Raw genomic sequence first — 16,875 nt, 5'->3', positions numbered from 1 at the left:
CCATCAAGTAGTTTTGCCAATTGTCTCTCCTCCAGCCACTTAACTGGCGCTCTCAGTAACTGACAGACTTCCACTTCTTTAACCAAATGGCCACATTTCAAGACTACTGATAATGAGCATTGGCAGGTTATGCCTGTGTGATGGCATTTTGCCAAGCTTGCACAGGATGTCAGTCAGGAATAGAAAGAGTGCAAGTTTGACCTTCTCTTAACTACGGTAGCAGTTAACGCTTTCCAGCCACTATTAATGACAAACTGCTTCTTAAAGCGTCAGAATTAATAGCAGTGAGGTAGCAGTAATGATCATTCAAGTCAGCTTTTCCATTCAAATTAAAATCCTCAGGATGGATACATTAATCATTGAATGAACACCAACGGAAGGCTCCAGCATTTGGATTTCCAACCCAAAGCCAGAAAACTGAATTCCAACTTTAACTAATACTCGAGCTCATTATTCTCAGAAGGGCCATCTTCTAGTCCTGCCTGGAACTAAATTAATTTTACACATGATCAATTCTGTAACTATCCTACGAATAGAAACCAGCATTTGTAGTTTACTTCTAGTCTTTGCTAAATAATTAATAGATTCCCCACGTTGGAAACCAACGAGAGACTTATAACTAAATTAAGTTAATGGCAATGTTATCAGAATAAAGTTATGGCTGGCTCAACTTCTGATCAAATATGATGTATTTTCAAGCAGATTAACACAGACTGAAGGTCCAAGGTCCAATCCTCAGTCTGCAAGTTAGCTAGCTCAGGATTTCAGATTCCGGTTATCCTCTAAAGAGTGGCAGAATGCCAGAATTAGGATTAGCTGTGATGCCAGTAGCATCCTTTTGTCCCACCCCTCCAACCCGCAAAACAGTCAAATAATCTAGGCACTCACCATCCAGGCATATGAGAACAGGATGCACACTTGGGTGAGATACCAGAGGGCTGTCAGCACCCATGGAAACTATATCCCAGCATGAATACAGTATACCTTGAGAAGAGGGGAGAAAAATGAAGTGCCCCATTTAACTTCAGTGCCTACAAGTGGAAATTTTTGATAAAAATTTCTGAAATACAAAGATCATTGGCATTTGAGAGAGACAGGTTAACATTCTGGATGTTGATCCTACATCAGAATCTGAAAATCTGTACATCATGCAGTTCATAGCACAGATTTCTAGTTTTGGAGATCACATTTTGTGTAAACAAAAAAAATTATCAAATTTTGATCCAAGTTTGTTTTGCAATTTTTTCCATTTCATGTCAGGATGCAGAGACAAGAATGTTTAGGCAAGTCAAGATTTTATTAAGAATTCCCTACAATCACATTTAAAAAAAAAAGGGCTTCAAAACACACTGAACTCAAGCAATCATTTATTAAGCCCTGCATTCGCAATAAACTCGCAGAAAACAGACAAACGTACACCCTTGTTCGAGATGGACACTGAGTTCACCCAAGTCATCTCTGGCAGGCAGCAATGCCACAATACACTCCACAAAATATTGTTCCTTCATAACTCCACATCATATCACTTATCCACACTTACATATCAGTAATACAAAAATACATCACCAACCATTCGGCACACACAAGTAACAGGAAGGGGAGGGGAAAGGAAGATACAAAAAATATTCAGGGGTTGAAACTAAAATCAAAAATATGCATGGTCCAACTTGTAGCCTGTTTTAAGGACTCCGACTCAATAACATTATAAATTGCAGGTTGGTTTATAAAGTTACCAATTGTTAATACACTTTATAATTGAGGTTTTGAAATAATTTTTAGAATTAGAATTCAGAAAAATTTTAGAATTTTCAAATAGTCCAATTTTTACCATTAACAACTTAAAACCAAATAAAATTTAACTCTTATAAGTTGTGGAGCCTAAATGCTGCTTGGTTTCAACCCCTAGAGATATTCATTTCACTGAACACATCCAACGTTTTCCAATTACTCATGTTACAATCAAGTATCACCACTCTAGAGTCTTTTTTCCTCATCAGTCACGGACGTCCTTTGTGAATGCAAGAAAAAAAAACCATTCGTACTGTTTCCCACTTCTCCTCTGCATTCTCTCACCATGCCAAGGGATTGAGAGCCACATCTTGCCATGTTTAAAAATGCAATATGCACCACCAAGTCTCTGCACGCGCTCTCTCCTTCCTCGCTCATACTAGCCCTCTCATTCGTTGGCAACACCATAGCATCAATCCCACACCAGGCTTCAAATCAAGTCATCACAGCTCTGTGCCACATCATCTTGTTTCACAGCGCTGATAGACGAATCCGTGAAAAGAACAGTAGAGGACAAAAATGGAACACCCACCGTGGTCCCTTGAATAGAACCTGCAACTCCATGTAGCTTGAAGCAATGCAGTGAGATGATTTAGAGAAAGCATTTTCTATACAGTATGTAGGTGTTCATGCTTGGAGATCCAGATCACTTCCTTAAAAAGACATTTCAAATTCTTGAAAAATCTACACAATACACCATTAAATATGTTCCAGCCGCCTTAAAGATTTTGCAGGTTACGTTTATATAAAAGTTTCTTGTACCACAATATAGCTCTCACCATTCATGGCCAAATTGCATCTACCTGTACTGTGATACCATGGACACTCTGCTGCATCCTTTACCTGACAATACGGGACTAACTCAATAATTTTAAGATGGACAGAACATGGATGAAACAGTACAACCTCTAGTGCACATGGATTAGTTGTCAGGCACTAATAAGACTAACCAATAGTATTCTGTGCAACAGTGGCTGTAACCTGGAATGCCAGCAACTCACTAAAGTAACACTTGTAAATAATTAAAAATATCTTCAAGTAGGGTGTTTTCAGGTTTTTCATACTGCTTTTATATAGCATAAGCAGTTTGATGGGTAATGTAGAATTTTCCAATATTACTTGCTAACTCACAAGGCAGCCAAGAAATGTTTGAAAGAATATTATGTAGATTTGACATTAAAATTGTTTTACAATCCTGTTTTGGCCTGCACAGTCCATTCAAGTTTTTAGAAAAGCACGCAACCCGTTTTAGGTATTTCACAGTTGGAATTTGCATATCTCAGCCCTAAACAAATATTTTAAATGAAGATTCTAAAATTAAAAAGCATGATACTAGCCTTTAACCATAACCCATTAGTGTTACTATCCAAATTGTGCTTTTCTAAAGGAAATTATTTTAGCACACTAGTCTTTATGGATAATTAAATGTTAATTTAGTTGGTACGATGCCAATTAAGCCAGACCACTAGGATATTAGTTTTAAGCACAGTAACATTGTCTGTAGATGGCCTGCTCCTTCTAATCACATCAAAAATAAGATGAAGGTATGGGAATAAGAAGATGGTACAGTGCCAAAACATTTTCATTACTGTAAGGCAAGAAATAGCACAGGAAAGAGAAGTGGAAGACAATAACCAGGTTCTCCAAGCTGGGACGTAAATGGGTGGATTCTGAAAACAAGGTACAATTCATAGCGAATATTTGTAAGCTTGTTGTTGGGCAAACCTTTCTATTCTGAACTATATTAGATATCTGTGTGAAAAAGGTAAACTCCCCTATCCCCTTTACTGTGCCAGAAATATGCCTTCAATGGATGATAGTGGTACTTTGATCATGGGTATAGGCTCCATTCAAAGTATGCAATGAAGACGGCAAATGAAGCTCCACATTGCACACCTTCATTAAAAATAAAACAGGGGCAGTATACAAGATGCAAATTCTCACTTGAGTGGATCACAACTCTGGTTCTGAACAGATTACTCTGTGGAATGTCTTTACACCAACTTCCTCCTTCATCTGTACCAGTTTGTTAAAAGGGCTGGTTTGGAAATAACAACCTTAGACCAGAATGGGAAATAAGCACCTCCATACAGTGCCAACAGAGCCCAAATACTAGTCCACCACCAGTCAGAAGTAATGGAAACAGGCATAATGTTAAGCTTATCAATTTAAGCAATCATACTCAGCAAGGCTATAATATGAATCATAGGTTGTTAATCGTATGGGATATTCAAGGGATCAGATGTTTGGTCTACATACTAAAAACATTACAGCAGACCTTATTAGGATTCTTTTTGAATAACCAAATACTTTCTCTATGTACAGTGCAGGTTTGTTTTCCAATACAAAAAATAGCCTGGTTTGAACACAAGATATTGACTTCCAGAAACTAGACTTGGATAGAAAAGAGCACAGAAAATGTAGTTTCCTTGGTGAAAAGGAAATATGCTGTTTACTACATGAAAAAAGGCAGAAACATTCCTGTGCACTTTGAATGTACAGCATTTGGAGTTAAGTTGAACCTGACTCGAGAACATGGTAGCAATTTATAATTGAAACCATAGCTTCATAACCTGCAGCAAGAATGAAAAAGCTGAAGTTACCCACGTTGTTCTACACTTAACTTTGACCTTGTGTCTTATTTTACCAACAAACCCTTAATATAAATTGGGACATGGGAGAGGAGGAATAACATTGTGCGCGCGGAGATTATAAAGCATATTAAAGATTTAAACTCAAGACAAGATACTGTAGTGAGTCAGGGAGAAGCACCATTGAAATGCAAGTTCCATTCCTCATTACAGCAGCTTTCAAAATTCACCTGTCAGTGTCTTGAATGACATCACAAAACAACCACTTAAAAAAAATTTCTTTCAATTATGCAGCAAAAAAAAAAAGTCTGTGGAAAAACTATTTTACTTACCATTATTATAATTCTAAACTCCTTCTGCACTTTTGCTCAAGACCTGAGAAACATTTTACATTCCCCATCCTGACGATTTGGACTCCATGCTAGATCCAAAACCAGAGCCAAACCCAGGACCACCAGAGTTGGATGCCGATCCCCAACCTAATGCACCAGAATTTGAGCTGTATGAATTATTATTGGTTCCAAATGGCTGATTCTGTTCCCTTGGTACATTTCCCTGATTTTGTTGTGGGTTTGCCCCTGCTGCACCCGATTGGTTCTGTTGACTGGCTAGCATTCCCATCATTCCCCAACTGCTCTGTAGTGCTGCTTGAGCAGCTGCCATCATAGCTGGGTTGATACTAAAAGCCCCAAAATTCATTCCACCTCCACTCATATTACTGTTTGGACTGCCACCTAACCCCCCTCCACCACCTCTGTTGTTTCCAAACCCACCCTGATTGCCAAAGCCTCCCGTGTTGACACTGTACCGTCCTCTATCTAGCTGTTGCCTAGCATTCAAATGCTTAGGTTCTGCATTGGAAATGTGCACGCTGACCCCCTTAATGATCAAATCTTCACCACACAGAGACTGGGCAACCTGTGAAAGAAAGCAAATTATAATGAAATGTGAGTGAGACAGCAAATTACTAAATAATAAATAAGCACTAACTGAAAAGGAATATTCAGTTCTCAGGGATATAGCACCCATGAAGCTACATCCAAGGAATCCATTCCAAGACATTAAGACATGTTGGAATTGAAAAGGCAAGTTATTCTAATTTGTGGTTACTAGTCAGTATTGTACCAATACACTGAAGGAAACAAAGGACTTCAGACAATATACTCTATCAAAATCATTCCTATTGTGCTTCCGCCATTATTATCCCAATTTTACAAAGCTCAAAATTCTCTCCCCAACTAGGCATTTCCCCAAACTGCAAATTGACAAAGTGCAACACATTTTACTGAAATCCTAAAGAGCAAATCACATGCCTGAAAATTTCATACACCATTGTATTTATTGAAATTCTAGTGAGATATTATTTGCCACAGATAGCTTGTACAGTCAAGTTAATTGTCCAGTACTTGACACCAACTTGGAACATGGCCGAATGGTTTGAAAATGTCTCCAGACTTTTGCTTCTACAGTTCACAAGTCTGGAAAGCTATACGACCAGTTAAAAAATGTTTGACTGAGGTGATAATATGTAATGAATAGATGAGAAATGCAAGCCTCCACCAAGGCTGGAGTCAAAAGTTTGTTGAGGAACAGCTTCAGAAATAGCAGAAGACAGCCTCAGCACCCTTCAGGGTTTTATTCCTGATTTTAATCATTGATTCAAGGGGACAGATAGGCTCAGCTATGCACTTCATTTGAACAATCTGCCAACATACTCTTTGTTCATGCTCGCACATGAAGTGTGTCTCCTCTTGGAGGTAGCTGTAGAGGACACCCAATTATTGTAAAATGTGCCCCAGTAAGGTGTCAACGCCTTAGGGAGAAGGGAAGAAAATTGGCAGGAAAGGTTAGATAGAAAGGTTTGTAGTTCTCCAGAGGTCTCATCAATTCTAACTACATTTAAACAATTTTATTCAAAAACATTCAACTGACGATCACACCCAATACTTGTCTAACCAGGTCCCAGTTTCTTGTTAAAATTTACAGGCTGCATAAAAATTATATAAAGACACATGGATGCTTTTTAAAAAATTGTGTGCAGCTTGTTCATTTGAATATGTAGTTCAAATTTTTTTTGCACAGCCATGCATGCGCAGTATCTTAAAGGAGATAATTTGTGAGCAGTCTGCATAGTACCTTCCAGGATGCTGTGTGAATGTATACACACAACTTAGAGGGAATGTTGGTTGACAGTTTCTGGCCCCCACCTTGGACAGTCGTGTGAAAACCAGGCAAGTTGACAAAACTCACAACTCCAACATTCCTTCTATTTCTGTTGGGACATGCAGACAGTTTGTTTAAATGTGTGGCCCCTTTAAATGTTTTTTAATGCAGCCCCTGCAAGGACTTTTGGGTTGCTGCACAATTGTACTGCTTAGAGGGAACACTGTCCAGCATCTACTGTCTTTGCTGGTGTCCATTTACATTGCTGTTAATATTTTAGGAAGCAGTAAGCAAAATTGTCTACATGGTCCTATCTCCCCAAATGCATGCAGGTTTTTATTTTTAGAGTGCAGCCTCCGAAAACCACCATAAGCCTACTATGGTGCAGTCAGAATTGTCATGCTTCCTGCTATAATAAAATTTTAAGCTGTACACACTTCGGGGTCACATTTTGACATTTCACATTCAGTTTCGCTCTGTCAATGTTCACAACATAGCTACAGGCTTTGACTACCAGATTGTTAGATGAGCGAGTTTCTGATTTTATTACTTCCTGACTCCCACTGTCATCTTGTACATAATGTAACATTAATGAAATGACCATGAGCAATACTATTGATAATTTACTCATGCCTTGGAAAACTCAAGCTAATGGTAAATCTTATAATTTCAGTTTTATAAAAGAAACATACCTGGTCATCAGCAAATGTGACAAAAGCAAAAGCACGAAAAGGTTTGGGGATAAATACATCAGTCACATCTCCAAACTGGGAAAAGAACTGACGAAGTTCATCAGCACTCATGTCCTCAGTGCAGCGACCCACAAACACTTTTCTGCTTCTCAAAGGCTCATCTGCATTTTGCTACAAAAAGGAAAACCACAATCAATTAGAAAAATTAATTTATATTATTAAAATGTTCCTTTTTGGTGAAAATAGATTTGCTGCATAAGCAACTGATGACAACTTAAATTTGATGGGTGTTAAGACATACATTTATTCACATTTCAAATGTCTCATATACATACATATAGTTTGAGATACAGTGACTGGCCTGCAGCCAATCAACCCAAATAATTTGTTATTTCTTAAATCGATTAATACACCATCTCTCTCCCTGGCAGCTGAGAGACTGAACCAGCTCTATCATAACTTTGGTGTTATCTTTGGAGTTCATCATGAGCTTCCAACCACATATCTGCTCCATTACCACCTCCATAACACTGCCTCAACTGGTCAGCTGCAGAAACTCTCATCCATGCCTGTTACTTGTAGACTTGATTCCAACAGTTCTCTTCACCAGCCTCCTAGTTCCATCCTACATAAACGTGACCTCAAAACTGTTGTCCATGTTCCTAACTCACACTGAGTCAGTTCCCCCATCAGCCACATTCTTGCTCACCACACTGATGCCTGGCCCGGCAATCCAATTTTCTTCAACAAAGCATCTCACCCTTATTTTCAAATCCCTTCATGGCCTCATCCAATCCCTATTTTTCTCGAGCCCAATAACCCTTTGAAATCCCTGTACTCCACTCACTTACACATACCCATTTTTAAACTGCTCCATTACCGGCAGTGTGCCTTCAACTGCTCAAGCTCTGGAATTCTCTTCCCAACTCTTTCTTCCTTTAAGACGCTCCTAAAATCTGTTTGACGGAGCTTGTGGTCATCCATCCTAATATCTTAGCGAGCCCCATGTCAAATTTTGTTTGCTAATACTCCTGTGAAGTGCTTTAAGACTAGATAAATAAATGAGGCTGTTGTCACATTCAGAAAACAGGAAGGCTATACTTAAGAACACTGTTCCAAAGTGAGCACAGCTTTGTATAATTAAGCCTATCAAATGCTTAGCTTCTCTTTGGGCGACAGCAACACCTACAGACCAGGTGAAATTCCAGATTATGAATTTGCTCACTAAGCAACATCCTGCAGACTCAAAATCAAAGGTGCCCTTCATACATGCAGAAACCTGCCAAATGTATGCTACACAATTTGCTGTGCAGATTTATAGGCACTCATATTAAATACTTTATGATCGGATGTTCTGTGCCTAGTCTTCGTGGTCCCATTTACTCAGGAAAATTGTATTTCAGCTATTTTGGTGAAGGAAAAATAAATCCCCCATACCTTGGAATTAGGCAGTTTGCAATCACACCATCGTCCATCAATCATGTGTCGCTGTGACATCACTTTCACTTGCGTTTCATATTCTGTGAATCTGACAAACCCAAAGCCTTTGGAATTCCCAGTCTTGGTATCTCTTTTCACCTGTGGATAAGTACGAGAGAAAATGGGTTTCAAAACTTGCTAATAGAGCAAAGAAATGTCATCCATTAAAGAGTCTCCACTGACACTGAAAAACACCACATTCGCCACTCTGGGTTGAGAGGTGTTTGTTGGAAGTGAGGACTTGGAGACCTCATTACACCAAGAACAAGATTTCAACTTCATCACCGAGGAGTCAGCCACACCACTGCATAGGTTGTTGAGCTGGATAGGGGCAATAGCTTTGTTCAGCAAATAAAAAAAAGTCCTCTATGTAATACAAAAACAGAATTACCTGGAAAAACTCAGCAGGTCTGGCAGCATCGGCGGAGAAGAGTCGACGTTTCGAGTCCTCATGACCCTTCGACAGAACTTGAGTGAGTCCAAGAAAGGGGTGAAATATAAGCTGGTTTAAGGTGTGTTGGGGGGGGGGGGGGGGGGGGGGGGGGTGGTGGGGGGAGAGAGAGAGAAGTGGAGAGGGTTGGTGTGGTTGTAGGGACAAAGAAGCAGGAATAGAAGCAGATCATCAAAAGATGTCACAAACAACAGAACACATAGTTGTTAAATTTGGTGATATTATCTAAACGAATGTGCTAATTAAGAATGGATGGTAGGGCACTCAAGGTATAGCTCTAGTGGGGGTGGAGGGAGCATAAAAGATTTAAAAATAATGGAAATAGGTTAGAAAAATCTATATAATTTATTGGAAAAAACAACAGGAAGGGGGAAACAGAAAGGGGGTGGGGATGGAGGAAGGAGCTCAAGACCTAAAGTTGTTGAATTCAATATTCAGTTCGGAAGGCTGTAAAGTGCCCAGTCGGAAGATGAGGTGTTGTTCCTCCAGTTTGCGTTGGGCTTCACTGGAACAATGCAGCAAGCCAAGGACAGACATGTGAGCAAGAGAGCAGGGTGGAGTGTTAAAATGGCAAGTGACAGGGAGGTTTGGGTCATTCTTGCAGACAGACCGCAGGTGTTCTGCAAAGCGGTCACCCAGTTTACGTTTGGTCTCTCCAATGTAGAGACCACATTGGGAGCAACGAATGGGCTTGCCATTTTAACACTCCACCCTGCTCTCTTGCTCACATGTCTGTCCTTGGCTTGCTGCATTGTTCCAGTGAAGCCCAACGCAAACTGGAGGAACAACACCTCAGCTTCCGACTAGGCACTTTACAGCCTTCCGGACTGAATACTGAATTCAACAACTTTAGGTCTTAAGCTCCCTCCTCCATCCCCACCCCCTTTCTGTTTCCCCCTTCCTTTTGTTTTTTCCAATAAATTATATAGATTTTTCTTTTCCAACCTATTTCCACTATTTTTAAATATTTTTATGCTCTCCCCACCCCCACTAGAGCTATACCTTGAGTGCCCTACCATCCATTCTTAATTAGCACATTCGTTTAGATATCACCAACTTTAACACCTATGTGTTCTTTTGTTCTGTTGTTTGTGACATCTTTTGATGATCTGCTTCTATTACTGCTTGTTTGTCCCTACAACCACAAGAACCCCCTCTACTTCTCTCTCTCTCCCCCCACCCACCACACCTTAAACCAGCTTATATTTCACCCCTTTCTTGGACTCACTCAAGTTCTGTCGAAGGGTCACGTGGACTCAAAACGTCAACTCTTTTCTTCGCCGCCGATGCTGCCAGACCTGCTGAGTTTTTCCAGGTAATTCTGTTTTTGTTTTGGATTTCCAGCATCCACAGTTTTTTTGTTTTTATTTTTTGCTCTATGTAATAAGTCTGTCTAAAGCACAATGAAAATAGTTTTACCCCAAAAGCAATAATCTCAAACTGCTATCAGGAACAGAAACACACTGATTTAGTAATTCCATTTAAACATTTGAAAATTTAATGCTCTTATCTCATTCCTCTGTCAATGTTAAGAAAGTTTGGAATTAGAATTATAGTCTACCAGTTACAAACATCAAGAAACTGCACAAGCCTCAAAATACTACCCAATATAGTACAAAAACAGCAACATTTTCATGCTGTTGACATCCTTGTTCAGTTGTACAAAGCACTGGGTTAGAGCCATCGCTTGAATTTTATAGGAACATTAAGTTAAATTCATCAAATTAATGCTCAACTGCACAAGTTAAAATATAGGTTCTATCCATGTCATTGAGACTTCTGTCTGGTGCTTACCTCACATCTGGTGCCTTAAACATAAAACTTAGCTATTAATAGATCCTCACCTGCACCATAATCACTTCTCCAAAAGTACTGAAGTAATCTTTCAAGTCTTGTTCTGTTGTCTTCCAGGGAAGTCCAAGAACAATGAGGTCCGATGTTTTCTGGACTGCTCTCTTCACCTTCACAGCTGAAGATGCATCAGTTTCATCCATTTTCCTTTTGTTGTCTAGATACAGCGACAAAAAAAAACTGTACTCAATTTAATTCATTATATTGTGCATTAACATTACAATCAAATTTGATTGTTCAGCAACTTCAATGTACCTAATTGCTAGAGAAATTATTTCCAATAGCACAATAAAACACTGCACCAACGCTGAGTAAAATGAAATATCTAAATAGCATCATGTTCCAGCAAAATTACACAACTGTACGTAGCATGCATGTCTAATGCACACCATTATCAATCAAACTGACATTTTCACACCTGTAACGCCTTCACTGAATATTCCATAACATTGGCTAAAACTGTAAACGGGGGTTAAGTTCTTTCTCAACATTCTTTCTTCCTTAACCGAGGTTTTCCACCCACAGTGGTTCACAGGGCCTTCGACCGTGTCCGGCCCATCTCCCGTGCATCCGCCCTCCCACCTTCCCCTCCCCTGACCATGATAGGGTCCCCCTTGTCCTCACTTATCACCCCACCAGCCTCCGTGTTCAAAGGATAATCCTCCGCCATTTTCAGCATGATGCCACCACCAAACACCCCTTCACCCCCCCCCCCCCCCCCCCCCCCCCCCCCCCCCCCCCACCTACCGGGCCGCTTTAGTCTACTGCTCCCAATGTGGTCTCCTCTGCACCGGAAACACCAAACGCAGGCTAAGTGACCGCTTTGTGGAACATCTTCAGCCTGTCTGCAAGCATGATTCAGACCTCCGGCGTTTGCCATATCAACACACCACCCTGCACTCATGCCCACATGTCCGTCATTGGCCTGCTGCAATGTTCCAGTGAAGCCCAACGCAAACTGGAAGAACAGCACCTCATCTTCCGACTAGGCACTTTACAGCCTTCCGGACTTAATAGTGAGTTCAACTATTTCAGATCATGAACTCCCTCCTCCACTCCCACACCCTTTTCCCAATAATTTATAATGAAAAAAATATTTTTTCCCACCTATTTTTAAATTTATTTTGATCTATTGTTTTATCTCCACCTTTTAGACCATTTTGATCCCTTCCCCCCCCCACCAGAGCCATTTGCCACTTGCTTGTCCAGCTTGCTACCCTTAATATCCCCATTAGCCAATTGCTTAGATAATATCACCACCATTAACACCGCTTTGTCTGACATCTTTGGCAATCTCTTCTTTGCCTCCACCTATCACTGGCCCTCTATCCAGCTCTACCTGTCCCACCCCCCTCTACCAGCTTATATTTCATCTCATTTCTCTATTTCCTTAGTTCTGATGATGAGTCATACGGAATCAAAATGTCTGATGTGTTCCTCTCCGCAGATGCTGTCAGACCTGCTGAGTTTTGCCAGCTATTTTTGTTTAAGATCTTTTTCAATTTATTTCAATATTAAAAAGTTGCAATAACATTGCACAAGCTACACATTTATGTCACAAATCCAAGTGCTTATCCCCAGAGCCTTCAAAAGCAACCAGAGGTCTTTTTATATGGATAGAGTGTAAGCAGACTTACCTAAGTGACAAAACAAAAATACTCGCAGAGCTGGTAGCTGTGAACTAAGAAGTCACCAGGTAACAGACAAAAAAAATTTCCATGTACCTACAACACCTGCACTATTGCAATTTGTTACTTTAACCAAAGGGTGAAAATGTAATAGTATTCATCTGGAGAATATAGCCTCGTGAATGTTAGTGGCCTAGTAATCCAGAGGCCTGGTCTACTGGTCCAGACATGAGTTCCAATCAACACAGCAGCTGGAAAATTAATTTCAGTTAACTAATTGAATCCGGAATTAAAACTGTCACCAATGGGGACCATGAAATTACTGGAATGTCATAAAAAAGTCATCTGGTTGACTACTGTCCTTCAGGGAAGCAAACCTGTCGTCTTTGATCTGTCTGGTCTATATTTGATTCCAGACCCAGCGGTTGAAGAGTCATATGGACTCGAAATGTTATCTGTGTTCCTCTCCGCAGATGCTGCCAGACCTGCTGAGTTTTTCCAGGTATTTTTATTTTGGATTTCCAGCATCTGCAGTTTTTTGCTTTTACTATAGCAATGTAGTTGACTCTCAGTGGCCTCTGATATAGCCTATCAAGCTACTCAGCTGCTTAGAGATGGGCAATAAAATGCTGCTCTCACCAGGAACATAAGAGCACGTGGACACAGCAATAAAATCCAAATCTATCTTACATTTGAATAATGAGCATATTACATTGACCCTTTTGGAATTAACATGAAGGCTATCCACAAGAAATCAAATCAGTTACCCTAGTACAAATACAACCTGCATCATAACAGGAAAAATTACTGATGACCAGAGATTGGTACTAAACGAAACATCTCTTGTTACTGCTAGAAAAAAAGTTACCTTATTCATGGATCTTCACTATAATAATGCCCAACTAATTATGCACTATGCTGACATCAAGCTTGGCTACTTGGGCTAGGAATCAGAAGTCAACTTGTAGATCAAAATTCCAAGCACAGAACCAGCAAATTACAAGGGGGCAACAATTAGAAGGCTACCTAGATATTTCACTGCCATTTTTCCAAATGTCAGTTCTAAATTTGAAGTGTGCCTTTCCTGCCTCCAGAGAATTACAGAAACGAGTAAGTAGGGTAATTTAATACCAGACTAGACAAACCACAATCAGTAATAAAAACAGAAAGTGCTGGAAAAATTCAGGTCTGGCAGCATCTGTAACGAGAAAGACAAAGTTAATGGTTGGAGTCCGTAGGACTTAAGAGCTGAACCACAATCAATTGCGTGTTCAGGCTTCACAAAGCACAATGCTTTGTTTAGTGGGTGGGTGCGGGCTTAAAGACAGAGCAGGCGGTTAAATAATGGCTGCCGAGTGCATTCAAACGAACGGCTCAAAATAAAAGGCTCGACTCTTTTAAATAAAAAAACGCAGCAAAATTTGAAATTAACTGAGCGGTGCAGCGAGCCCGACTGTTTCCCCCCCGCCCACGCTCCTGCCTGGGGAGCGAACCATGTCGGCCATTCAAAGAGAGCCGCACCTTTCGGGTAGTTGACCACATAGACCAGGTTCCCCCAGCCATTGTCTGGGGCGTGCAGGATGCCCTCCACCAGGCGCACGCCGCGCATACACTGGTTGTCCGGATTACGGTAGCGCAGGCCACAGGCGCCCGGGAACTGCGCCGTCACCGTCGACAGCAGCACGGTGCCGTCATCTTCGGAGGGGATCTCCATCGGCTCCTCCGACTCTTCCTCCGCCACACGGATATACTCTGCCATCGCCACGGTGAAAAAAAGGGGTGATACAAAATTAGAGAGAAAAACAAAATAAATCTTGAACCCGGCTGAGAGGGTGTGGGATGGGATTGCGTTTCGAGCAAAGAAAGACAGCGAAAGCGCGCGATCGGACAGCAAGCAAGCGAAGAGCTTCCTCTCTGCTAGAAAGGCAGCACAAAATGGCGCCAGCAACCTCGCTACACGCGCTCTCTACAGCTTCTGCGTAGTTCGTCACGGATACTGTGCTGTACGTCACCGGCTAGTGCGTTAAACGTCACCACATCTATTTCTCCCTTCCCCCCGTGAAACGTTCTCTTTGTGCCTGGCGTCTTCCATTTGTTACTATAGGGGGGATTATCGTGAATTTTTCTTTAACTTAATTTCTCTTATGTGTTTGTTGTCAATTGTAGCATTGTATTTTAAAGTATTAAATCTATTTAGAATTAATTATTGATGCGACAAAGCAAAACCGTGCACATGCTTAGCATCTGCTGATATAAAGGTTTCATAGATTCCCCCCTGCATTAGGATGGAAGCGCTTGTTTGTGGGGGAGGGGGATTTTAATGGAATCTGAAAAAGAAAAATCCCTCAATTGATTAGGAGAATTTAAGTACTGTAATTTCTGTTCTGTGGAAAATAAGCAGGATAGTCATGCAGAACAATTGTATATGGCTAAAAGCAAAATATTGTGGATGCTGGAAATCTGAAACAAAAATAAAAATTGCTGGAAAAACTCAGCAGTTCTGACAGTATCTATGGAGAGAAAGACAGTGAACGTTTGGAGTCCAGATGACTCTTCTTCAGAACTAAAGAAAAGTAGAAATATGGTGAAATATATACTGTTTAAGGAGGGGGGCGGGTAGACGGATGAAGCTGGCTAGAAGGCCAGTGGAGGCAAAGGAGGGATTGCACACAGTTTCATACCCTTATGCCCTCACCTCAGTGAATTTTGGCCTTGGCACAATGCTGCGCTTTTCTGCAGCGTTCGTCTCCGTGCTCACTTTGGGCAGGAGTCTTCTACCCGTTCAACGGATCCTTTAACCCACCTCCAATATTCTCCCTCTACCTGGACCCCTACCTCTGGATTCTTACCTGCTCTTGATCTTTTCATTGAGAACTATCGGCGTGACATCAGTCGTCTCAATTTCTCTGCTCCTCTCATCCACTCTAACCTGTCTCTTTCTGAACTTGCCGCATTCCATCCAACAAACCTGCTGACAAGGGTGGTGCTGTTGTTGTCTGGCGCACTGACCTTTACCTCGCAGAGGCTGAGTGTCAACTGGCAGACACTTCCTCCTACCTCCCCCGGACCATGACCCCACTACTGAACATCAAGCCATTGTTTCCAGGACTGTCACTGACCTCATCTCCTCTGGAGATCTTCTCTCCACAGCTTCCAACCTGATAGTCTCCCAACCTCAGACGGCCCGGTCCTACCTCCTACCCAAAATCCACAAACAGGACTGTCCCAGCAGAGCGATCGTGTCAGCCTGTTCCTGCCCCATGGAACTCATTTCTTGCTATCTTGACACCATTCTCTCTTCCCTTGTCCAGTCTCTTCCCACCTACATCCATGATTCCTCTCACGCCCTCATCATATCAACAATTTCCAGTTCCCTGGCCCCAACTGCCTCCTCTTCACCATGGACTTCCAATCCCTCTACACCTCCATCTCCCACCGGGATGGTCTGAGGGCTCTCTGCTTCTTCCTTGAACAGAGGCCTGAACAATCCCCATCCACCACCACTCCTCCGTCTGGCTGAACTTGTTCTCTCACCGAACAATTTCTCCTTAAACTTGTCTCACTTCCTCCAAATAAAAGGTGTGGCTATGGGTACCCGCATGGGCCCCAGTTATGCCTGTCTCCTTATGGGGTATGTGGAACATTCTTCGTTCCAGCCCTACTCAGACCCACTCCCACAACTGCTTCCAATTTCCATCCCTCCAACATTTTCATGTGGTCCATCACTGACACTTCCCTTCCTTGACCTCTCTGTCTCAATTTCTGGTGATAGACTGTCCACCAATATTCATTACAAGCCAACTGACTCCCACAACTACCGTGACTACAGCTCCTCACACCCTGTTTCCTGCAAGGACTCCATTCTCTCAGATCCTTCGCCTCCGTCGCATCTGTTCCAATGATGCCACTTTCCAAAACAGTTCCTCTGACATGTCTTCCTTCTAACCCTAACCGAGGTTTTCCAACCACGGTGGTTGACAGGATCCTCAACTGTGTCCAGCCCATCTCCTGTCATCCGCCCTCACACCTTCCTCTCCCTCCCAGAACCATGATAAGGTCCCCTTGTCCTCACTTATCACCCCACCAGCCTCCGCATTCAAAGGATCATCTTCCAGCATTTCCGCCAACTCCAGCATGATGCCACCACCAAACACATCTTCCCTTCACTGCCCCCTGTCGACATTCCGTCGGGACCATTCCCTCCGGGACACAGTGGTCCACTCCTCCATCAC

At 41.7% G+C, this 16,875-nt stretch overlaps 1 protein-coding gene across 1 annotated transcript; it reads right to left on the bottom strand.

Moving 5' to 3' along the window:
- Positions 1 to 1,350: 1,350 nt before the first annotated feature.
- Positions 1,351 to 14,589, bottom strand: LOC121287899 (TAR DNA-binding protein 43-like). The gene is made up of 5 exons (XM_041205929.1): positions 14,165 to 14,589; positions 11,009 to 11,172; positions 8,672 to 8,812; positions 7,235 to 7,405; positions 1,351 to 5,297 (listed from the first exon to the last, which is right to left on the bottom strand). The coding sequence occupies exons 1-5, from the start codon at positions 14,400 to 14,402 to the stop codon at positions 4,767 to 4,769; spliced, it is 1,245 nt and encodes a 414-aa protein (XP_041061863.1). The 5' UTR covers positions 14,403 to 14,589; the 3' UTR covers positions 1,351 to 4,766.
- Positions 14,590 to 16,875: the final 2,286 nt, after the last annotated feature.

Source organism: Carcharodon carcharias, chromosome 15, assembly GCF_017639515.1.
Source record: "Carcharodon carcharias isolate sCarCar2 chromosome 15, sCarCar2.pri, whole genome shotgun sequence".
Lineage (NCBI taxonomy): Eukaryota > Metazoa > Chordata > Chondrichthyes > Lamniformes > Lamnidae > Carcharodon > Carcharodon carcharias.
The sequence above is the reverse complement of the archived record's forward strand: the minus strand, read 5'-3'. Positions and strand labels throughout refer to the sequence as shown.